We start from the raw sequence: 24,813 nt of genomic DNA on the forward strand, positions 1-24,813 counted from the left end.
TCAACTGCAAGATCACATATTGATCTGATCAGGATTGTGATCATGTAAAATGCCTCACTAGCTAATGTCTCAGTCTCCATTCTGTCTCTAAGTACACATACTGTAAACATGTTAAATCTTATGGACATTAACCATAGCTAATAACCCAATCTCATGGAAGTATTAATATATGAAATGTGAGAAAATGTTTACAAAGCTTGAAATAGGGGCGGCAGGTAGCCTAGTGGTTAGAGCATTGGGCCAATAACTGAAAGGTTGCTAGATTGACAAGGTAAAAATCTGTCGTTCTGCCCCTGAACAAGGCACACCCATTGAACACGGCACACCCACTGTCCATAGGCTGTCATTGTAAAGAATTTGTTGTTAACTGACTTGCCTAGTTAAGTAAAGGTCAAATATTTTTTTTAAATAGAAGAAATCTGCTGCCAATGACTGGAACGAACTTACAAAAATCTCTGAAACTGGAAACACTTATCTCCCTCACTAGCTTTAAGCACCAACTGTCAGAGCAGCTCACATATTACTGCACCTGTACATAGCCCACCTATAATTTAGCCCAAACAACTACCTCTTTCCCTACTGTATTTTATTTATTTATTTATTTTGCTCCTTTGCACCCCATTATTTTCATTTCTACTTTGCACATTCTCCCATTGCAAATCTACCATTCCAGTGTTTTACTTGCTATATTGTATTTACTTTGCCACCATGGCCTTTTTGCCTTTACCTCCCTTATCTCACCTCATTTGCTCACATCGTATATAGACTTGTTTATACTGTATTATTGACTGTATGTTTGTTTTACTCCATGTGTAACTCTGTGTCGTTGTATGTGTCGAACTGCTTTGCTTTATCTTGGCCAGGTTGCAGTTGTAAATGAGAACTTGTTCTCAACTTGCCTACCTGGTTAAATAAAGGTGAAATAAAAAAATAAAAAATACAAAAATGGTAACGTGATAATTCAAAACCAGTGGTGGTGAAATTCAGTTTTCACCAAGGAAAAAGACTGAACAGAGAAGGGAACATACAGTGTCTTTGAGGCTTTACAAATAGTAGTTCATCTTTATTAATATATTAATATATTTATTAATATACTTTGTTCATATTTTTTCATAAAACAAATTTGAGACTGTATCAAAAAATCTGTAAAAACATTAGATTTTTTCAACCATTGTTCCTTATGATATAAGATATGAAACTTACATTATTCACTTGTTTTCATCCCCCCCATCGCATTCTTTGCAGTATGCAATATTTTCAGGTGATGGAAAAGTAAAATAAAAATAAATCTCCCTTCCCCCACAAACTATTAAAGTTGTTTTTGTTTTATGAAAGCGTGATCATAAATCTAGACAAACAAAATATAAAATGATTTCCACCCACCCACCCTCCCAAACCAACTCTACTGATAAAACAGTAACATTTTGGAGATCTTCAGTTTCATAGGCACACCATTATGTACATATACTTGTCCCCATGCCTCGTCTCAACTGATAATGACAGAGGCAGGCAGAACACTAACGATACAGTGCAGCAGCATAGAGGCAGAGAGCAGTGATATTACAGTACGTTCCCCCTCAATTTTCTTATTTCATTTACTTAATGGTTAGTCTTTGCAAGAGACCGGGGGGGGGGGGGGTGTAATACTACAAGCAGGATCAATGAGTTATCCAGCTAACATATTCTGAAATAACTTATTTTTTGGAAAGATAAGCTTGAAATGGGCATGGTCTAAATGACTCAACAACCAAAAACACATGTCTATGTTTAGCTTTCTTAATGAACCAGAAAATCGATATAATATAAATATATATAAATACAATTTTCAATCAAAGTCAGCTACCCTACTCATTGATCCTGCTTTTTTGTAGTATACCTCTGTTCCAAGGGAGACCTGGTCCCCAAAACTTGCATCAACAACAGCAACAAACAGTTGATCAATCTAGTAGCCTTATTCTTTACTTCCGTCAGTTCTCTCTGTTATCTAGTCACAGCATCTCATTGGCCCAGCATTATGGGCCCAAGCCAGCCATGCTTTGCTTTGTCACTACCTTGGCAACCCCGGAATAATCAAAGTCAGCTAGCCTACTCAGTGATCTCTCCGTTTCAGGGACGAGATCAGCAGCAAGTTAATACGCTGAATATAATGTCATTATTACTACTGTTTTGTAATCCCATTACATTAAGAACAAGTGTGGCTCACTCACTATGAGTCTATGATTTACTTGTTGATCAAGTACCTGTATAGCAGAGAATATTTCAGTCACATAATTTGTTAAAGAAAACTTTTTTTTTTTTAGGCTACCAGTAACAAATGTTTAGTTCTACAAGACACAAAGGGCTAGTTTTACTAGGTGTCTTACACCTGTTATTTTCAAGAGGGGATACAACCTACAAGGATAAACAAATGGTAACATAAGAGAAGTTTCCATCCAATTGGAGATAGATTTTCATGCAAATCTAAAAAAAAAAATGGCATTAAGGAAACATGAGCATTTTCACATCAGTGGTGTTTTTCTACCAAATGAACTTGTTGAGAATACAAATCAGCGCGTAATGTAGAAAGTGCACACAAAATGTACTTTTTCGCTTAAGTTCAATGTGTTTCCATCGCATTTTGAACTCTACCAATAATTTTGTCACGAAAACTGTTAAATAGCATATGTACCTTGGTACAGTATGTGTACAGATACAATGCGGGTATGCTGTGCGGGTAGGCTAGCCTACATGATGGGATTATTATGGATAAGAGAGAGAATATTTTTGTCAAATGGCAGTCAAGCATCGATCATCATTGTCATCAGAATAAGACACTCAATATTTATTAGAAAAGAGCATCAAGATCACCATGCACTTTCACCATCCTGTGAAATTTGTCATAAATGATTTAATCTGTAGCCTAATAAACTGCATTGAGGACCACACACACACACCATATCATTGTGTGACTCCAAATTAACTTCGATATGATTTATAAAATGGAACCGAAACTACCTGTTTTGATCACAGCTGCCATGATTTGTATCTTTATTTATACAGATTGACTATACTCTGAGAAAAACTGCGGATGGAAACGTGGCTAGAGATTAAGAGAATAATATAAATGTAGATTATGATGTAAATAAAACATAGTTTTAGTCTGCCTTTTTGTCTTACTCCCTTCTTAAAATAACAGTGGCAAAATCTTAGTAGATCTAGCCCAAAGAAAGATAAAAGCAATACAATGTAATTTGTATAAAGATTCACTTTGTGAATGACAGCCTCCTAGTCTGTTGTCATGGTGACATTTGATCCAAGGCCTCTGCAGCCTGCTCTTCCGCATTTTCATTATTTTCTATACAATAGAAACAGTACATCTTCAAAGATAAAAATGATTATTCTTGGCAAGAACCGATTTAAAAAAATATTATTAAGCAAGATTCGAAAGCACAACTATGATGGACAACAAAAGAAAGAGTGCTGGAGTTTCAAACGGTCTCTGTACAGTTTTCCTGTGCCAGTAGTAGACTTATACAGTACGTTTTCATAGTGGTCGCTCATACAGGTGTGGTCGCCTACTCCATCCATGTCGAAGCCATCTTAATCTACAGTACGTGTGTAAAATCCCTACGTAAATTGTTTTCATACAAACAACTGCTCTCATCCATCCCAAAGCCAAGGCTTTTGAGAGCGTTAGGGAGGAACGTAGGGAGGTGGTGACCTGTATGATGTCATGTTCTTGGGGCGGGACACTTTCCCCTCAATGGGGACAGTGAAGGGTGGAGGGGGCTGATAGGGGGGTGCATTGGGGTCCTCATCCTGGTAGATGGAGTACTCCAGGAGATCCTGGTTAAGGAGGGTACTGTGAGGGCCAGCCATGTTGGGGTACTCTGGAGGGGGCAGGGGCGGCTTCTCCTCCTGCAGGATTAGGGGAATACTGGAGGGCGGGAGGGATTTGGAGTCGTCTAGCTCATCTGCAAAGATAATGGGTACGCCTTTCTTGATAAAGGTGGCCTGCTCCTCAATGGTCATCTTGCCCTTGCGCTTCTTGCGGTAGCAGACCATTGCGATGACGCCGGCGATCAGCAGTAGTGCCGCCACCACCACAGCCGGGATAACCGTGTGCAGGTAGACATCGTCACTGGTGCTACGACCCGTGCCAGGGGAAGGAGTGGCTGGAGGGGGAACAGGGATAATCACCTCTCCTGGGGGCACAAACGTGTAGGTATGGCACTTGTTGGTGCCACGAACGGAGATATTGATGGGTTTGAAGTCTGGCTCCATGGCATTGGAAAAGGCCAGAGTTGGCCTGCCCTGGGGGTCGGAGATCTTTCTGCTGAGGACGGTGATCTGGTCCTTGGGACAGGGGCTCTGCTGGAGGCTGTTGTTGGTCCACTCCACCACAATGGAGCCCTTGGTGATGCTCCGCAGGGTCAATGTGCTGGTGTTCCGGTCGCCCAGTGCATATGCCAACTTCTTTGTCAGGAGGATCTTCTTGTGGACGTCGTTGGTCAGTGTATTGGGTTCGCCGTAGAAACGGGCAGCAAAAACGACCGAGGGTTTGTCGTTGACTGACAAACGGTTGACATGGACCTCAAAGGCGTCTATAGTGCTCATGCCTGCCTTGTCGGTGGCCAGCATGAAGTACTCATGTTTGCCCATGTGTTCTCTCTCTGGGAGACCGTAAAGGAGCTGGATGGTGCTGTTGAACTGGATCCAGGAGGTGTCGCTCACCGCCTCGTTTTGGTTCTTCCGCAGAGTCAGACGCAGCTTGTCTGTGGTGCCGTCCTCTTTGTCGAAGAAAGTATCTGGAGGAATCTTTACCTCAAAGTAGGTCCCGACCCAGGCGTTCACCTCGTCGATGGGATTGCGTAGCTGGGGCTTCTCGTTGTTGTAGTCAGGAACCGGAGACAAATGGGTGGTGTGTCTGGGTGGCTTAGTCGTGGTTTTAGGTTCCTTAGGCGCTGGAGTGGAGATCTTGGGCTTCTTGGTTTTCTTGCTGGTGGAAGTCTTGGGCCTTCGAGTGGTGCTTGGTGGGGTGGGCAGAGCAGTAGCCTCTGGAATAGCAGGCTGGGTCATAGTAGGCTGTATAAGGATGGTACTGGTGGTGCCCAGGATCCTAGTGGGATGAGGAACCCCTATAGTAGGAGTGTGGGCTATCTGATCTCTTAGCCTGATAGTGGGCTTCACCGGCAAGGGCAAGGGGCCACGGACAGGGGGGACAGAGCTGTCAGTGGCTAGGGAGATGGAAGGGGATGTGGGGGTAGGAATGATACGAGTAGGGGGCTCGGGATGAGTCGTTGGGGGGAGAAGGGAGGGCACAGGAGTGGGGGTGTTTCCCAGCTGCCTCCTGACCCGTTTTACCAAGTGGGGCTTCTTGTTGACGATGTGCCAGCCCACCACTGGGTAGCCTAACTTGAACGACATGGACCCGTCTTTGGCAGGTAATTGGACGCTGTTGATATTCGGAATGTTGGACTGGTCAAGGGCACAGCCAAGCTTCCACGACAACAGGGCCCCATTCTCCACCACCTTCTTGGCATTTCCAGGCCCGGCCATGAAGGCGGACATGTCGAACAGGCGGTTGTTGACGACGGGTACCACCTTCATGTGCTCCAGAGTGACACCGGAAAACTTCTTCATGCTGGCCAGCAGGCCTACCCTCTGCTGGGCGTCCATCTTGGTGAGGTCAGCATCCAAGATGATGGTGAGGACAGTGACGGGCTCCTCGTTGCCGCAGATGAAGGACTGGAGGTTGTTGCTCTCAGCCTGGAGGGCAAAAAGGGCCGGCTCAGTGTCGGCTCGCTCTTCTAGATGCACCTCAATAGAGAAGGCCTCCAGACCATGGCCACTGTTAATCTCAGAGCGGGAGATATGGTGGACACCTTTGTCCTGCTCCAGGGCTAGGCCTTGTAGGATGCAGCTCCCAGTGTCCCAGTGCAGCCAGGAGGGTAAGCTGTCCTTTCCCACCTCAGTTAACTGCAAAAGGAGAGAAGAAAGCTTTAGAGATGAGGGGAAGTTATGGCTCATAGATAAAACACTGAATAGAGAGGGTGTTTCACACAAAAGGCAGATTCTGCCAATAAAAACGTACCCAACTGTACAGTAATCTTAAGGGTATTATTATAAAAGGGTTTATCATACAGCCCTGAAGATGGAAAACCCAGTCTCACTTTTTCCATTCAATCATTTAATCTGTGTATTGCTGTCTCTACCAACCTTTTGTTGAAGTGAGCAGGAAGCTCTGCTCAGTTACCACCTATTCACAAAATGACAGCCGCCGAGTCATCACCCCTTCATTTTGAGACATTACGATGTGACAGGATATCATTCCCAATAATACAAGGAGCCAATATTAATCTTATCCCATTCATAAACTCCTTATTGAACAAATTGCACTACAGTAAAACTCATTCAGCAGTGATACAGTGAGAGAAAAAAACACACAGACATAATATTATGCATAGCATAGCAAATATGTAAATATTTGGCTAGTTATAGAGAAGCCTAAGGCTGAAACTAATTGCTGCAACAGAATGATCTGGCCTAGAGTATGTTAAATATCAAACAGAAAAATGTGCAGTAAGGTTCAAAATTGCCATACGAGCTGGGAGAAGGGGAAATAGGAAATAATCAAGCGGTTGTGGTTACGTAAAGTTAAGCTTATTGAGCTGGACTACAATACTTCCCAAAAAGTATTGGTTCTCTCCATTCTCCATCCACACACAGATGTAAGGCCATTTTCTGTTCAGCTGTAATGGCTGTTCCCAATTACAAAGAGAGCTGGCTCTTATGTGCAAGGTAAACTCCGCAAACGTATTTCAGTATAAACAGGAAGACTGGAATAAGTATGGTATTGTGATCAAGCAGTTGGGCACAAAGGATTACGGAAATGAGGTAGAGGAACATACAGAGTAGAGGTCGACCGATTACCGATACCGATTATTGGACCAAAAAAGCCGATACCGATTAATCGGCCGATTTTTGAACATGTGTAATAATGACAATAACAACAATACTGAATGAACACTTATTTTAACTTAATATCAATCAAATCAATTTAGCCTCAAGTAAATAATGAAACATGTTCAATTTGGTTTAAATAATGCAAAAACAAAGTGTTGGAGGAGAAAGTAAAAGTGCAATATGTGCTATGTAAGAAAGCTAACGTTTCAGTTCCTTGCTCAGAACATGAGAACATATGAAAGCTGGTGGTTCCTTTTAACATGAGTCTTCAATATTTCCAGGTAAGAAGTTTTAGGTTGTAGTTATTATAAGAATTATAGGACTATTTCCCTATACCATTTGTATTTCATTAACCTTTGATAATTGGATGTTCTTATAGGCACTTTAGTATTGCCAGTGTAACAGTATAGCTTCCGTCCCTCTCCTCGCTCCTCCCTGGGCTCGAACCAGCAACACAACGACAACAGCAACCATCGAAGCAGCGTTACCCATGCAGAGCAAGGGAACAACTACTAGAAGGCTCAGAGCGAGTGACATTTGAAACGCTATTAGCGCACACTAACTAGCTAGCCATTTCACTTCGGTTACACTCATCTCGGGAGTTGATTTGAAGTTTGAAGTCATAAACAGCGCAATGCTTGATGCACAACGAAGAGCTGCTGGCAAAACGCACTAAAGTGCTGTTTGAATTCATGTTTACGCGCCTGCTTCTGCCTACCACCGCTCAGTCAGATACTTGTATGCTTGTATGCTCAGATTATCAGATTATATGCAACGCAGGACACGCTAAATAATATCTAGTAATATCATCAACCATGTGTAGTTAACTAGTGATTATGATTGATTGTTTTTTATATGCTAGCTAGCAACTTACCATGGCTTACTGCATTCGCGTAACAGGCAGTCTCCTTGTGGAGTGCAACGAGAGAGAGGTAGGTCATTATTGCGTTGGACTAGTTAACTGTGAGGTTGCAAGATTGGATCCCCCGAGCTGACAAGGTGAAAATCTGTTGTTATGCCCCTGAGCAAGGCAGTTAACCCATCGTTCCTAGGCCGTCGTTGAAAATAAGAATGTGTTCTTAACTGACTTGCCTAGTTAAATAACGGTATAAAATATATATATATTTTTTTAAATCCGGAAATCGGGGCCCAAAAATACCGATTTCCGATTGTTATGAAAACTTGAAATCGGCCCTAATTAATCGGCCATTCCGATTAATCGGTCGACCTCTAATACAGAGTCAGAGTCAATTTTCCGCGCATTTCTGCTTTCCAGTTCAACATTTACCTGCCCTGTGGTGGTCTACCATTGCAAACAAATCAAGGCTACATGCAGGAATGTCGTGCTATTTGTATTTGAGATATAGGACGTTCATTCAAGCACCACCATGATCCCGCAAGCCACAACTTCTTGAGCAGTACAGAAGTTGATACATTCACACAGCACATACTGAACAAAAAGAAGTGCCAATCAATCTACTCACTGAGTTTATTTAGTTTAGGGAAAGTGCTTTACAAAAGTAAACCTTCAATAGTTAACATACCAGCAACGTGCTGGTTACTGTTGATAGTCTGCACAAAGATAGTGTCACGCCCTGACCTAAATCCAGTAAGTCCTGTGCCTCCTCCTCACACTCGCCCTGATGTGCGTGTCTTCAGCCCGGTGCCACCTGTACCGGTCCCACGCACCAGGCCTCCAGTGCACCTCCAGAGTCCAGTACGTCCTGTGCCTGCTCCTCACACTCGCCCTGAGGTGCGTGTCACCAGCCCGGTACCACCAGTGCCGGCACCATGTATCAGGTCTCCAGTGTGCCTCCACAGTCCAGAGCTTCCGGCGACAGTTCCCAGTCCGGAGCTTCCGGCGACAGTTTCCAGTCCGGAGCTTCCGGCGACAGTTCCCAGTCCGGAGCTTCCGGCAACGTATCACAGTCCGGAACCTCAAACGACGGGCCACACTCCGGAACCTCCAACGACGGGCCACACTCCGGAACCTCCACTGACGGTCCACAGTCCGGGACCTCCAGCGACGGTCCACAGTCCGGGACCTCCAGCGACGGTCCACAGTCCGGGACCTCCAGCGACGGTCCCCAGTCCGGGACCTCCAGCGACGGTCCCCAGTCCGGGGTCTCCAGCGACAGTCCCCAGTCCGGGGTCTCTAGCGACGGTCCACAGTCCGGGGTCTCCAGCGACGGTCCCCAGTCCGGGGCCTCCGGCGATGATCCACAGTCCAGAGCCTCCGGTGATGATCCACGGTTCTACAAAAGCGGAGGGATCAGTGTAAGGAGGGGGGGCTAGAGGGTCCGGGAGGGTGCGGGTAGATGCCCACCCGGAAGTCCGCACCTTTGGAGGGGCGAGGGGTACTGTCACGCCCTGACTTTAGATATCTCTGTTTTCTATATATTTGTGCATGTGTTTCAAATATTTAACTGTACTAGAGTGTTTAAGGGCGCTAAAAATGTTATATTGGTTATCGGTACCGGGTTTTTTGGCAAGGAAAATATTGGATATTGGTATCGGCCGAAAGTTTCATATCGGTGCATCCCTATATATTTGCTAAAAAATCTAAAAACCTGTGTTCGCTTTGTCATTATGGGGTATTGTGTGTAGATTGATGAGGAAAAACATGTATTTAATACATTTTAGAATAAGGCTGTAGCATAACAAAATGTGGAAAAAGTCAAGGGGTCTGAATACTTTCCGAATGCACCGTATGTTCATGGTATCGCCTCTGGAGAAAACTAAAGATCTTGTTTGTATTTTCAATATGAAGTCCATCAGGACTCTTTCAAGGCCCAGTGGAATCATCATAAACATTTTCCTGATTAAACTATGCTCCTTTCCAATAAATATTGAGGGTCTTATTCTGGTGACATGATGATCAATGCTTGACTGCAGTTTGACAAAGAAAAATATTATCCATAATAATCTCATCATGTAGACTAGCCTCCCTGCACAGCATACACAGCATACACAGCTCACATATCTGTGAGCTGTTGGCTAGAGTGCATGTGCCAAGACCAGAGTAGGCGCATTTGCTATTTAACGCAAAAGTTTTTGTGACAAAACTATCAGCAGAGTTGAAAATGCGATGGAAACATTTAACTTATTTATTCGGTACACGAAAACTTAAACAAAAAGGTGCATTGTGTGCACTACGTCATCACATACTGATTTTTATCAAGTCAGTTTGGTGGAAACAAAAAATATAGATTTTAGAATATTTGCATTAAAATCTGTCGCCAATTGGATGGAAACCTAGCTATAGGTCACCCATATAATTTCCCCTAACTTTCCAAACCATTATACACTTTTTTTTTCTTTCTTTCCATAAAACTTCCTTATCTGAAGAGAAAAAATATGTACACTATAAATCCCTAGAGCTGCAGTTACACAAACGGACAACAAAAACCCTCAAGAAAACCATTCTCAAATCCAGAACCCAGAGAAAAAAGGGGTAAAATAAAATAAAAAGTGACAAAACCGGTGGATCTAGCTTTTCCGCCAGCTCCTGATTCTCATCACAAGACACAGCTTTGTTACCCCGAAAACCCCAGAGTCAGTCTTCCTGTGAATACTCACTAATGTTGAAACATGACTGGGAAGAATCTCCACCCTCCCATAAGAATCTCCTCCCTCCCATAACCATGGTCACCCTCTTAGATATCATCCTGACCAACTTGCGATCGATTATGATTTTTCAACGCCGATACCGATACCGATTATTGGAGGACCAAAAAAGCCGATACCGATTAATTGGCGGATTATTTGTAATAATGACAATTACAACAATACTGAATTAACACTTAATAATGTGTGCCATGTAAAATATGTGCCATGTAAAAAAGCTAACGTTTAAGTTCCTTGCTCAGAACATGAGAACATATGAAAGTTGGTGGTTCCTTTTAACATGAGACTTCAATATTCCAAGGTAAGAGGTTTTAGGTTGTAGTTAATATAGTATTTATAGGGCTATTTCTCTCTATACCATTTGTATTTCATATACCTTTGACTATTGGATGTTCTTATAGGCACTATGGTATTGCCAGTGTAACAGTATAGCTTACGTCCCCCTCCTCGCCCCTACCTGGGCTCGAACCAGGAACACATCGACAACAGCCACACTCGAAGCATCGTTACCCATCGCTCCACAAAAGCCGCGGCCCTTGCAGCGCAAGGGGAATAACTACTCCAAATCTAAAAGCGAGTGACGTTGAAAACAGTATTAGCGCACACCCAGCTAACTAGCTAGCCATTTCACATTGGTTACACCAGCCATTAGGTTGATAGGCTTGAAGTCATAAACAGCGCTGTGCTTGCGAAGAGCTGCTGGCAAAACGCACAAAAGTGCTGTTTGAATGAATGATTACGGGCCTGCTGCTGCTCAGTCAGACTGCTCTATCAAATCAGACTTAATCATAACATAATAACACACAGAAATACGAGCCTTTGGTCATTAATATGATCGAATTCGGAAACTATCATTTCGAAAACAAAACGTTTATTATTTCAGTGAAATAAGGAACCGTTCGGTATTTTATCTAACAGGTGGCATCCCTAAGTCTAAATATTCTTGTTACATTGCACAACCTTCAATGTATGTCATAATTACGTAAAATTCTGGTAAATTAGTTCGCAATGAGCCAGGCAGCTCAAACTGTTGCATATACCCTGACTCTGCGTGCAATGAACGCAAGAGAAATGACACAATTTCACCTGGTTAATATTGCCTGCTAAACTGGATTAGTAGTTATAACTAGTGATTATGATTGATTGTTTTTTATAAGATAAGTTTAATGTTAGCTAGCAATTTACCTTGGCTTCTACTGCATTTGCGTAACAGGCAGGCTACTCATGGAGTGCAATGGTTAGAGCGTTGGACTAGTTAACTGTGCAGTTGCAAGATTGGAACCCCTGAGCTGACAAGGTGAAAATCTGTCTTTCTGCCCCTGAACAAGGCAGTTAACCCACAGTTCCTAGGCAGTCATTGAAAATGAGAATGTGTTCTTAACTGACTTGCCTAGTTAAATAAAAGGTATAAAAAGTATACAGTGCCTTGCGAAAGTATTCGGCCCCCTTGAACTTTGCGACCTTTTGCCACATTTCAGGATTCAAACATAAAGATATAAAACTGTATTTTTTTGTGGAGAATCAACAACAAGTGGGACACAATCATGAAGTGGAACGACATTTATTGTATATTTCAAACTTTTTTAACAAATCAAAAACTGAAAAATTGGGCGTGCAAAATTATTCAGCCCCTTTACTTTCAGTGCAGCAAACTCTCTCCAGAAGTTCAGTGAGGATCTCTGAATGATCCAATGTTGACCTAAATGACTAATGATGATAAATACAATCCACCTGTGTGTAATCAAGTCTCCGTATAAATGCACCTGCACTGTGATAGTCTCAGAGGTCCGTCAAAAGCGCAGAGAGCATCATGAAGAACAAGGAACACACCAGGCAGGTCCGAGATACTGTTGTGAAGAAGTTTAAAGCCGGATTTGGATACAAAAAGATTTCCCAAGCTTTAAACATCCCAAGGAGCACTGTGCAAGCGATAATATTGAAATGGAAGGAGTATCAGACCACTGCAAATATACCAAGACCTGGCCGTCCCTCTAAACTTTCAGCTCATACAAGGAGAAGACTGATCAGAGATGCAGCCAAGAGGCCCATGATCACTCTGGATGAACTGCAGAGATCTACAGCTGAGGTGGGAGACTCTGTCCATAGGACAACAATCAGTCGTATATTGCACAAATCTGGCCTTTATGGAAGAGTGGCAAGAAGAAAGCCATTTCTTAAAGATATCCATAAAAAGTGTTGTTTAAAGTTTGCCACAAGCCACCTGGGAGACACACCAAACATGTGGAAGAAGGTGCTCTGGTCAGATGAAACCAAAATTGAACTTTTTGGCAACAATGCAAAACGTTATGTTTGGCGTAAAAGCAACACAGCTGAACACACCATCCCCACTGTCAAACATGGTGGTGGCAGCATCATGGTTTGGGCATGCTTTTCTTCAGCAGGGACAGGGAAGATGGTTAAAATTGATGGGAAGATGGATGGAGCCAAATACAGGACCATTCTGGAAGAAAACCTGATGGAGTCTAAAGCAAAATCTACAATGGAATGGTTCAAAAATAAACATATCCAGGTGTTAGAATGGCTAAGTCAAAGTCCAGACCTGAATCCAATCGAGAATCTGTGGAAAGAACTGAAAACTGCTGTTCACAAATGCTCTCCATCCAACCTCACTGAGCTCGAGCTGTTTTGCAAGGAGGAATGGGAAAAAAATTCAGTCTCTCGATGTGCAAAACTGATAGAGACATACCCCAAGCGACTTACAGCTGTAATCGCAGCAAAAGGTGGCGCTACAAAGTATTAACTTAAGGGGGCTGAATAATTTTGCACGCCCAATTTTTCAGTTTTTGATTTGTTAAAAAAGTTTGAAATATCCAATAAATGTCGTTCCACTTCATGATTGTGTCCCACTTGTTGTTGATTCTTCACAAAAAAATACAGTTTTATATCTTTATGTTTGAAGCCTGAAATGTGGCAAAAGGTCGCAAAGTTCAAGGGGGCCGAATACTTTCGCAAGGCACTGTATATATATATGAAAAAAATATTCGGAAATCGGCGCCCAATAATACAGATTTCCGATTGTTATGAAAACTTGAAATCGGCCCTAATTAATCGGCCATTCCAATTAATCGGTCGACCTCTACTCTGGACGGTTCTGACTTAGAATATGTGGACAACTACAAATACCTATGTGTCTGGTTAGACTGTAAACTCTCCTTCCAGACTCACATTAAGCATCTCCAATCCAAAATTAAATCTAGAATCGGCTTCCTATTCTGCAACAAAGCCTCCTTCACTCATACTGCCAAACATACCCTCGTTAAACTGACTATTCTACCGATCTTTGACTTCAGCGATGTCATTTACTCAGCAAACTGGATGTAGTCTATCACAGTGCCATCCGTTTTGTCACCAAAGCCCCATATAGTAACCACCACTGCTACTTGTATGCTCTCGTTAGCTGGCCCTCGCTACATATTAGTCGCAAAACCCACTGGCTCCAGGTCATCTATAAGTCTTTGCTAGGTAAAGCCCCGCCTTATCTCAGATCACTGGTCACCATAGCAACACCCACCCATAGCACGCGCTCCAGCAGGTATATTTCACTGGTCATCCCCAAAGCCAACACTTCCATTGGCCGCCTTTCCTTCCAGTGCTCTGCTGCCAATGACTGGAACGAATTGCAAAAATCACTGAAGCTGGACACTTATATCTCCCTCTCTAACTTTAAGCATCAGCTGTCAGAGCAGCTTACAATCTGTAAATAGCACAACCAACTACCTCATCCCCATATTGTTATTTGTCTTATTGCTCTTTTGCAACCCAGTATCTCTACTTGCAAATCATCATCTGCACATCTATCACTCCAGTGTTAATGCTAAATAGTAATTATTTCGCCTCTATGGCCTATTTATTGCCTTACCTCCCTAATCTTCTACATTTGAACACACTGTATATATATTTTTATATTGTGTTATTTACTGTACATTTGTTTATGTGTAACACTGTGTTGTTGTTTTTGTCACACTGCTTTGCTTTATCTTGGCCAGGTCGCAGTTGTAAATCTTGTTCTCAACTGGCCTACCTGGTTAAATAAAGGTGAAATATATTTTTTTTAAAGAAAATAGCACACAGAGAAGTGTCAGCTAAATCAAAACCTGATGAACCTCCTCTACCGTGACAAAGCACATGTCAGCTAATGGAACAAAAGACTCACTGACAAACTGACTTCAACAGATCACTTGGGGAAACCAACTAATTTCTCAGAACACAAATAGAGCCTAGCGTATCAGTGTCACTCAACCCAACAAAGAACGTCTCTCCTAAATTGACACATGAATCAACCTTATTCTCAACCTTCAGAGGGTACACTAGATATGATATCTCTGCCCAGGTCTCAGCTAGAGACATAAGAACCACCTTTCTCACTGGGGAGAACCATTTCCTGGAAACCACTTTCTAGTTTGACAAAGAAAGTCCCCATACAACTAATTATCCTCCCTATCTGGTTTCAAATCAGCACTAATCTGAACATGAGTAACTTCACAAACTGGGGACACCTCAAAACTCTCCTTGAGAGCCTCATTAAGATGTTTCTAAAACATGGTTGGGGTCCACCTGTGGTAAATTCAATAGATTGGACATTAATTGGAAAGGCATAGATAAGGTCCCACAGTTGTCAGTGCAAAAACCAAGCCGAGGTAGAAGGAATTGTCCGTAGAGCTCCGAGACAGGATTGTGTCAAGGCACAGATCTAGGGATCTGAGAAACAAGATTCTCTGGTCTGACACAAAGATTGAACTCTTTGGCCTGAATGCCAAGCTTTCCTAAGGTGAAACGTGGTGGTGGCAGCATCATGCTGTGGTGATGTTTTTCAGCAGCAGAGACTGGGAGACTAGATGAACAGAGCAAAGTACAGAAAGATCCTTCATGAAAACCTGCTCCAGAGCGCTCAGGAACTCAGACTAGCTTGAAGGTTCACCTTCCAACAGGACACGACCCTAAGCACACAGCCAGGACAACCAGGAGTGTGGAAAAGGTGAAGGGGTCTGAATGCTTAACCTTGTTGATTTGACGATGTTTAAAATGTTTAAGTTGGAATTGGGGCTGAAATAGTGGAGGCAGTGCTCCTGTTGTCTTTGTCCTGACTTGTAGTAACTCCGTTGTTCTAAATCAGTAGTTGTTAGGTAAACGATCAAATATTAGCTTGCTTGACCATGTTGCAGGTCATATAAACTGTTTGTTACTTGCAATTTTTACTTTGTGGACTTCACCGGACAGACATGGCTCTCTGGTTATTAATGAAGCAAACTTATGTATAGTTTAATTTATTCTGCCACTGTGTGACTGTTGTCTTTTTATTGTCACGGCCTTATTGTATATCACGCTGGCGTATGAACTAATAGATTATAGAGCAAACAACACAATTATCACAACATAGGTTGTAATATGGATTTTTTACTGGCTTGGCTTCCTCTGTAATTTTACCTAGCACCGCTACTGGTCCAGCTCGGTCTCTCTTGACCTTGGTTGGCCAGTCCAAGCGGATTACTATTGTTCAGATGGTGACGAAAGATAAATACGTACAAAAAAGGAGAAATACAAAAGGCATGCCCAAACTAAAGACTCAAAAAACTAACTAAAGGCCTCATGGCCATGAAATGGCTTGCAAGCTGGGACACTGACTGACAACCATGTTAAAATGGCAGAAAGGGAAAGGGAAATACCTAGTCAGTTGTACAACTGAATGCCTTCAACTGAAATGTGACCTGTGCTAAAAAGAGATACTTTGGGATTTTGGTTATTATCTACTTCCTCGGAGTCAGATGAACTCGTGGATACCATTTTTATGTCTCTGTGTCCAGTATGAAGGAAGTTAAGAGGTAGTTTTGCGAGCCAAGGCTAACTAGCGTTAGCGTGTAGCAACTTCCTTCAAACTGCACACATACACATAAAAATGCTATCCACAAGATCATCGGACTGTCCTCATTGCCAAAATCCTGAAGTATCCCTTTAAGTATCCCTTTAATGTAACCTTGGCAACCCCTGGACCCGGCTGATGCCACCTGGGATCAAGTGTGGAAGTGTTACCTAGATCTGTTACCTAGATAGTGTGTTGCCTACCTGTGTGCTAACACTACACTACCTACTACATAACAATAGCCCCTCTAGTAATTTAATAGGAACGTCTTAGTAATCCTATTTGGTAGTAACATCCTACTCATGAGTGCTTACCTGAACATTACAACTGCCATTCGTCAACCTGGGTGGAATCCTCAACTGGAACCCCTGGCCCACCACCGCTGAAGAGTCTGGGATGCCTACGGGGGCCACCTCTGTGACCGCAGCCAGGGATTCTGGGATACCCATGGAAGGTCCCTCTGTGACAGAGGCTGCAGCATTCAAGTCGGAGAGGACAGAGGAGTGCATGGAGGCTTCCAGGTCCACCAACACCATCTCCCCCAGGCCCTCCACTACCGGTCCCCCAGGTACAGTGCCCTGGACCAGAGCCACCAGGACACCCAGCACCAGGGGAATAGTTCTGCCTGGAGGCCTGGTTCTCCCTACACCTCCATAGTCCCAGCCTCTCTGTTTACAGTGCATAGTGGTAGGCCTATGTGTTCCCCACCTCCTCTCTTCAGAATGTTTCAGGGCCACATGCACTGGAAGTCAAAGTGATGGAACGATGGCGGGTTGTTATTTCTGGATGTTTAATGTCTTTGTTGATAATTAATTAGGTTTTATTTTGTGTTTCCTTTGTTGTTTTCCTCTATTATCCATGAAGAGTCCGTGGCAGGTAGTTAGTCAGCCATGTTAGTCAGCCACTGCAAAGAAAGAGAATCAACTCGTGTAAGAATCTGATCGTTTTTTAAATTAATAAACTCATCAAGCATTATTTGCCTTCAAAAGACCTCTCATGCTTGTGCGAGCATGACCTTTTTCAACTGTATAATAACAAAGAAAATTCTCAACAGATATTCAGGGTTGGGTTTTACACATTTTTTTAGAGAGTGAGAAAGAACCGTTTGCCAACAATATTTCAATGCAATGGCCCATGAAGTGGGCGAATGTATCAATGACAACAAAACAAACGACTGGGGCAAAACTGAGAGCTAAAACATATTTACGAGTATATTTACATATGTACAAGTTTGTTTTTGCCTTTGTCACAGTAATGATGAACTAGCAATCTAATAGGAGGTCTGACTAAATGAACAAACAGAATCTAAAACAATAGATTAAGTACAAACAGGTGCGAAAAAAATACAGAAGACCAAGCAAAAAGTAGTATTACGATACTGACTGAGAAAATCGAAACATTTCAAGTGCCATAATCATTTGCTAAGAGGGTATGTTGATCTCCCACTGATCTCCTCTTTGCATGTCATGGAGTTTTTAGAATAGCAGTTCTCGTGAAATGGCAGACAGAGTCAAAGGTCATTTGTCTTGGTTGTAAGTTTTAATTAGGTGCCCTGGGGGTGGGTATTAGAGCCTCGACTGTGCCAACCACAATCCTGTAGTGCTGAGACAGGCAGCCCAGGGTCGGCCAATCGCCTGGAATCCTAATGCTAAGCAAGCTAGGCTGTGACGTCAGCTCATCAGAACTATAACAAACCATCTTTAGGAAGAACATTTGCATAGAAAAGAGCATTTACATGGCCTATTGGGGAGAATTAGACCTACTCTTTACAACTCTGACAGCTGTTATTGCCTGGTTGCTAATTAAAGGAGAAAGTTCAGCACCACAGACATATATATATATATATATATATATATATATATATATATATATATATTCCCTGGTCTGTTGACTCTGTTCTGCCAGCCCGGCCAACGCTGCTCAGAGGCCAAACGCTGTCATCACATTGCTTTCGCTATCAGATGCGATTGATGGCAGAACCTCAACTTAAATGCTAAGGCAGCAAATCATCTAAAATTAGGGTTAAGTGCTTTCCAAGGGAGCCTTCACTCATAGTGATTCAGTCTACAGTCAAAGATGAGAGCCGATCATTTGAGCATGGAATGAAAATTGTAACGTTTTCGTGCTTTAATTCATTCAATATATCACACCTTTAATCTCAGTCGGGCACCATCTCTTACTTCTACACTTTTTGATGGATGTATATCTTTGCAGAGGTAAGTAGAGATGGATATCTTTACAGAGGTAGGTATAGATGGATATCTTATTTTTATTTTACCCCTTTTTCTCCCCAATTCTGTGACATTGAATTGGTAGTTACAATCTTGTCCCATCGCTGCAACTCCCTTACGGACTCGGGAGAGGCGAAGCTCAAGAGCCATGCATCCTCCAAAACACGACCCTGCCAAGCCGCACTACTTCTTGTCACACTGCTCGCTTAACCCAGAAGCCAGTCACACCAATGTGTCAGAGGAGACACCGCACAGCTGGAGACCGAAGTCAGCGTGCATACGCCCAGCCCGCCACAAAGAGTCGCTAGATCGCGATGGGACAAGGACATCCCGGCCGGCCAAACCCTCCCCTAACCCGGACAATGCTGGGCCAATTGCTGCAACACAGCCTGGGATCGAACCACTCGGGAGGCCCAGAGATGGATATCTTTACAGAGGTAGATAGAGATGGATATCTTTACAGAGGTAGATAGACCATTGCCAGCAGCAAGCACTAGTGTTTTTGCCATAGAATGGGATTGTTATGACTAGATCACCATCTGGGTAAACTGGAAAGTTAAATTAAGGCCCATCCACAGGGTGTCTTCGATCGGCACTGTCCTCCATCTAATCTGCCTTGCTGGATACAGACACAACACCATTTCAAATGCATGGCTTACTCAAAAATCTACCGCTACAAGGCAAGGATACATATTTCCCATTTGTTGATTAAGCATAATTTGCAATTGGCAAGTTCTTAAATCTCTATTAGACTGAGTTGTCAGTCATCTGCTTTTCAACTTGAGAAGATTGTTAACCATTTGTTTGACCAGTAGATGGCTTGTTTTTTTGGCCCACTGATGCTACTCCTTAACCATGTTGAGACATGCAGAAGTAGGCTACAGATCCCAATCAAACCATCAGAGATGATTCTAGTCTGCACTCTCCCGATACTCTCCCCGCATGAATCTCTCTCCTCTCTTCTGCTAGGAGACCCTGACTCAGAGCAGTCTGAATAGAAACACAGTTGAGTCACGCTTTCTATAGGTTTCTAAAGCTGCCTCCTTGAAAGAGACAAGGCCAAGCTGGCAAACTGGTAGGGCCTACATTCGAAGAGGTTGTTAAATTCCAAATAAATAGAAAAACAGCCCTAGGCCTACATTATGGACTGTTAGACTCGATCATCCAATTCACTTCCGTTTACTTAAAATGTAAGAGCACAAACAAGTAAAACACACCTGTCATTTTTACATAAAAGTGTTTATATTTTGTTTAGCTAATACACCTTGCAATGCTCTACAAAAATCTCTTTGTGCCACAGTATGCATCAAAGCGAGCGCTCTAGTCACTGTGGCCTAGATTCTATCATATTCCCATTTCCTGAACATGATTCAATCATGTGTTCAAACCAAGGCTTGATTTCAAAGCCCATTTCCTAAACAAGCAAGACAAGTATTTTATGTGTTGCTGTTCGCACCATATGTAACTACAGTGCAATAGCAAGGAGGGATATAATGCAATCAAAACAAACACAAAAGCAGTGAATTTCATAAGGAGTCAGATGTGTCACACCCAATTGTAAAGACTTGAGTAGATTTTAATTCATGTGTCTATTGTGTCTGTCTGTTCCCCTAAAACAAGTGCATCTCTTTTCAGTCGTAGCCTATATCCAACAGCCATTCCTGAGAACATAGATCATTGACATAGGCCCTAGTTGGAAGCCTCAGTTAGCCAAGATTAGGCCATCTGTTAAACAGCAGGTGCTTTATATTCAACAAAATGCCAAGGAGCATTTCACTATAGAGTAACACACATCCTCATATAATAGGCCTTGGTGATATAGGCCTAAGAAAGAACGTCCTCTGGAAGCTTTATAAAATGTATACTTTGAAGATTTCAAGTTTGGCAAAGTTGCAATCAGGGAAAGTTGTAATCTTGAGAAGGTTTGTCAGTCGCCTAAATCACAACCAAACTGTGAATATAGATCCTCCCCACTCATACAATAACATAAAACAAAGGGTTCAAACTAAAAAGTTGTTTTAATCATTTGAATAAGGCCTTGGGGCTGTGCAAATAATTATGTTAGGCCTTCAATGTCTTGCGTAAGGTAAAGCAAATGTTATTACCATGCCAATGGTTTCCTACCTACTGTATATTTGCAGTCAGAATAGTATAGCTCTGTTCATCCCCATATAGAGTGTCTGCTCCATACGGTTCCTACCAAGGAAGAAGAGTTTACATTACATTCTATGCTTCATTCCCCTTTACAATTATTTGCCTGTTATTTGACCTGTACAGTGGGAAATAATTTAAAACAATAAAAAATAATTGGGCCTCAAATGCAGTGGCATTAAGAGCAAATTTAATTGGCTGAAGTAAAAGATCCCAGAAATGTTCCATACACACAAGAAGCGTATTTCTCTCACATTTTGTGCACACATTTGTATACATCGCTGTTAGTGAGCATTTTTCCTTTGCCCAAGTAATCCATCCACCTGAGGGGTGTGGCATATCAAGAAGAGGATTAAACAGCATGATAATTACACAGGTGCACCTTGTGCTGGGGACAATAAAAGGCCACTCTAAAATGTGCAGTTTTGTCACAACACATCCACCAAAGCAGCCATTGGATAACACATGATCTGAATATTAAATATATCCACTGGACAAGTGTGCCTTGCAATCTCAGATGACTGGATGTTCCATATCCCTCTCTAAGAAGTTAACCAGTCAGACCCCAACCATTGAACAGCTAGCTAGTTGCAGGGCAAGTAATTTAGCTAGCTAGAAGTAAGTAGGCTATTCAATGTTGACCTTGACATAGGGGGTATGTAAAGCTACCTTTAAAAGGGGTGAAAGTAAACTAACATTGCTGCGAAATCCAAGCAGCAGTGTCATGCGATTAAAATTGTAAGACAATATAGCCAATAAAACAGAGTTAGAGAGAACTCAACTGATTTAGCGAGTTATTTGAGTTGATCAGGGGTGTAAGAATGAATCCAAACTGTTGAAAAACGTTCAACTAAAACGAGAGATTCTACTGGACAAATTAGGGCAAGTCCCTCCCCGTTTCGTTCCATTTGCTTCCGTTTATGAAGCGTTTGGCAACAGAATTACCGTAATAAATACATCCCAGGTCTGAAAGCCAAACGATTAGCTGTAGGGTGAGACAATGTAGCTAACTAGTCCTAAATTAAATAGCTAGCTAGCTAAACGAGTCTAGGTCAAATATATAAAGACCCCCGATATGCAAAATATGCGCGCTAAAAATAAGTAGCTAACGTTACTTAAATACGTTAATATTCATATAGCTAGCAATAACCCTATATTCACAGAACTGGCAAACGGCTAACATAGCTACTACATGAGGTCATCAATTATTTAACACTGAATTCTCGAAATAGTCCAGATACACCAAAATAATAAGAATCTGTCATTACAAAGGAGGGCCCTGCCTGCCCCGATTCGCGTGGACTGTTCGCAAGCTAGACATTGCTAACTAGCTAGCTTCCTTTTTAGACTTCAACATTATAACGTTAGCTAGCTAAACACTTGCAACACGTCAATCGCAACGTCAATCGCAACGCAACCTTTTATTGGCAAAAATGCATTTTCGAACGTGAGTGGATTTGTTTTGGTAGCAAATATGTAATAAATGAGTTGTAATAAAGTATTCCATGCAGATTACAGTGCTCGAGCGAGAGATGCACCTGTTATACGCGGAAAACGGCTCGCGCTTTTAGCCAGCTAGTCGTGTGCTCGACCTAGGTAGGCTCAAGCTACACTTAAAACCCTATCTTGCCCAAAGTAGTTAGCTTACTTATGAAATCCACGTAGACAATCGATTCAATGCAAAATACGAACGTGTGGCTTATTTTCTCCCGTTTCCATCCATTATTTGGAGATGTTGACGAGAAACGAAGTATGAACACTGTTGTTAACCTTCCGTTGAGAAGATGCAGTCTAATCGAGGAGTGTGCTAGCTAAGTTAGTCTTTAGAATGGATGGTAATGAAAGAGACTAAGAATTTAGGAAATAACGTTAAAAATGACACTGCTGAATGATACAACTGATTCATTTTGTGAAATAGCTACATATTCTATTGAGAGATGCAGAAGATGAAACCCCAAACTGACCTTGTTATTTTTGGTAAGACATTCCTCTTTTCTCCCTTTCACTTTCTCATCTGTATGAAAATAAAACCAACTCAAAAGCCTACATATCCATCGTTTAAACGTATTGGGTGTCACAAGAAATAAAGACAAATTGGTAGGTCAAACCTGAAAAGTCACCGCTATCCTGCTTAGTTGTCAAGGTATTTTTAAACATCGTAGCATAGTCAGCTGAAAAGGTTACCACTGTGCAAGTCTCCTCCCCCACTGCTGCTCTGCTCTCCCGTCATTTTCGGATCTTCAGGTTGTGGCCATCATTTTTCTGCCTGTAGATGACTCCTCCCCTTTTCAGATTCGCACCCTCATTTGTTTTTGACAGGGCCCAGGTAAAATGGGCCATAAATGCATCTACACTGAACAAAAATATAAACGTAACATGTGAAGTTTTAGTCCCATGTTTCATGAGCTGAAGTAAAAGATCCCAGGAATGTTCCATACACACAAGAAGCATATTTCTCTCACATTTTGTGCACACATTTGTATACATCGCTGTTAGTGAGCATTTTTTCAAGTAATCCATCCACCTGACAGGTGTGGCATATCAAGAAGAGGATTAAACAGCATGATCATTACACAGGTGCACCTTGTGCTGGGGACAATAAAAAGCCACTCTAAAATGTGCAGTTTTGTCACAACACAATGCCACAGATGTCTCAAGTTTCGAGGGAGCATGGATGCTTACTGCAGGACTGTCCACCAGAGCTGTTACCAGAGAATTGAATGTTAATTTCTGTACTATAAGCCACCTCAAATGTCATTTTTGAGAATTTTGGCAGTACGTCCAACCGGCCTCACAAACGCAGACCACGTGTAATCACACCAGCCCAGGACCTCCACATCCGGCTTCTTCACCTTCGGGATCGTCTGAGAACAGCCACTCGGACAGCTGATTAAACTGTTTACACAACCAAAGAATTTCTGCGCAAATTGTTATTTTCCCACTGACTGGATGTTCCATATCCCTCTCTAAGAAGTTAACCAGTCAGACCCCAACCATTGAACAGCTAGCTAGTTGCAGGGCAAGTAATTTAGCTAGCTAGTAGTAAGTATGCTTATCCATTTTGACCTTGACATAGGGGGTATGTAAAATAACAAGCAGTGGGAAAATGCTTACCTTCGATGGCCACTGGCACTCTGGAGAAGTGTATTCATCACGGATGAATCCTGGTTTCAACTGTACCGGCCAGATGGCAGATAGCGTGTGTGGGTGAGCGGTTTGCTGATTTCAACGTTATGAACACAGTGCCCCATGGTGGCGGTGGGGTTATGGTATGGGCAGACACAAGCTATGGACAATGAACACAATTGCATCAGATCAATGCCAAGATCCTGAGGCCCATTGTTGTGCCATTCATCCGCTACCATCGCCTCATGTTTCAGCATGATAATGCATGGCCCCATGTCGCAAGGATCTGCACACAATCCTGGAAGCTGAACATTTCTCAGTTCTCCCATGGCCTGCATACTCACCAGACATTTCACCCATTGAGAATGTTTGGGATGCTCTGGATCGTGCACCGCAGAGTGTTCCAGTTCCAGCCAATATCCAGAAACTTCGAAATTGTTGCATGGTGCGTTTATATTTTTTCAGTGTACTTGAAAGTTTAAAAATAATCCTCAACCTTCAATGGAACAACCCACGGGCACATACAAGATTTCAACGTCTATTCCACATTGGTTCAACGTAATTTCATGTGTGCCCAGTGGGAAGGTGGTAATTGTTTTTGCAACACTATAGTTTGAGAAGAAGATATGTGCTGATACAACATTTAGCCAACATTATTTGATACAAAACCCTCTTCAGATTATTTTTGATGAATATGTAATTTTGATAAATCTATAAATCTTACAAATGTAAACGAGCCAAGTTCATAATTTTATTTTGCATACAGATCACATAGCCTAGCCTACAGTCTGTGGATGTTTTGTAAGATCATTCAATGATGGCATTAAAACCATAGACTTTATCATCATATAACAT

The 24,813-nt window shown here is 42.3% G+C and overlaps 1 protein-coding gene across 10 annotated transcripts; it reads right to left on the reverse strand.

The window, feature by feature from the left end:
* Positions 1-1,034: 1,034 nt before the first annotated feature.
* Positions 1,035-23,086, reverse strand: LOC110531946 (dystroglycan). 10 transcript variants are annotated; one of them, XM_021615477.2, is made up of 4 exons: positions 22,797-23,063; positions 20,810-20,877; positions 16,765-17,354; positions 1,035-5,958 (listed from the first exon to the last, which is right to left on the reverse strand). In XM_021615477.2, exons 3-4 carry the CDS (start codon positions 17,131-17,133, stop codon positions 3,673-3,675), a joined length of 2,655 nt encoding a protein of 884 aa, XP_021471152.1. In that variant the 5' UTR covers positions 17,134-17,354; positions 20,810-20,877; positions 22,797-23,063; the 3' UTR covers positions 1,035-3,672. The 10 variants fall into 10 exon arrangements, with proteins under 10 accessions (XP_021471152.1, XP_021471151.1, XP_021471153.1 ...); XM_021615476.2 differs by having other exon boundaries at positions 20,806-20,877; XM_021615478.2 differs by having other exon boundaries at positions 20,787-20,877.
* Between the last annotated feature and the right edge of the window lie 1,727 nt (positions 23,087-24,813).

This window comes from Oncorhynchus mykiss, chromosome 9, assembly GCF_013265735.2.
Source record: "Oncorhynchus mykiss isolate Arlee chromosome 9, USDA_OmykA_1.1, whole genome shotgun sequence".
NCBI lineage: Eukaryota > Metazoa > Chordata > Actinopteri > Salmoniformes > Salmonidae > Oncorhynchus > Oncorhynchus mykiss.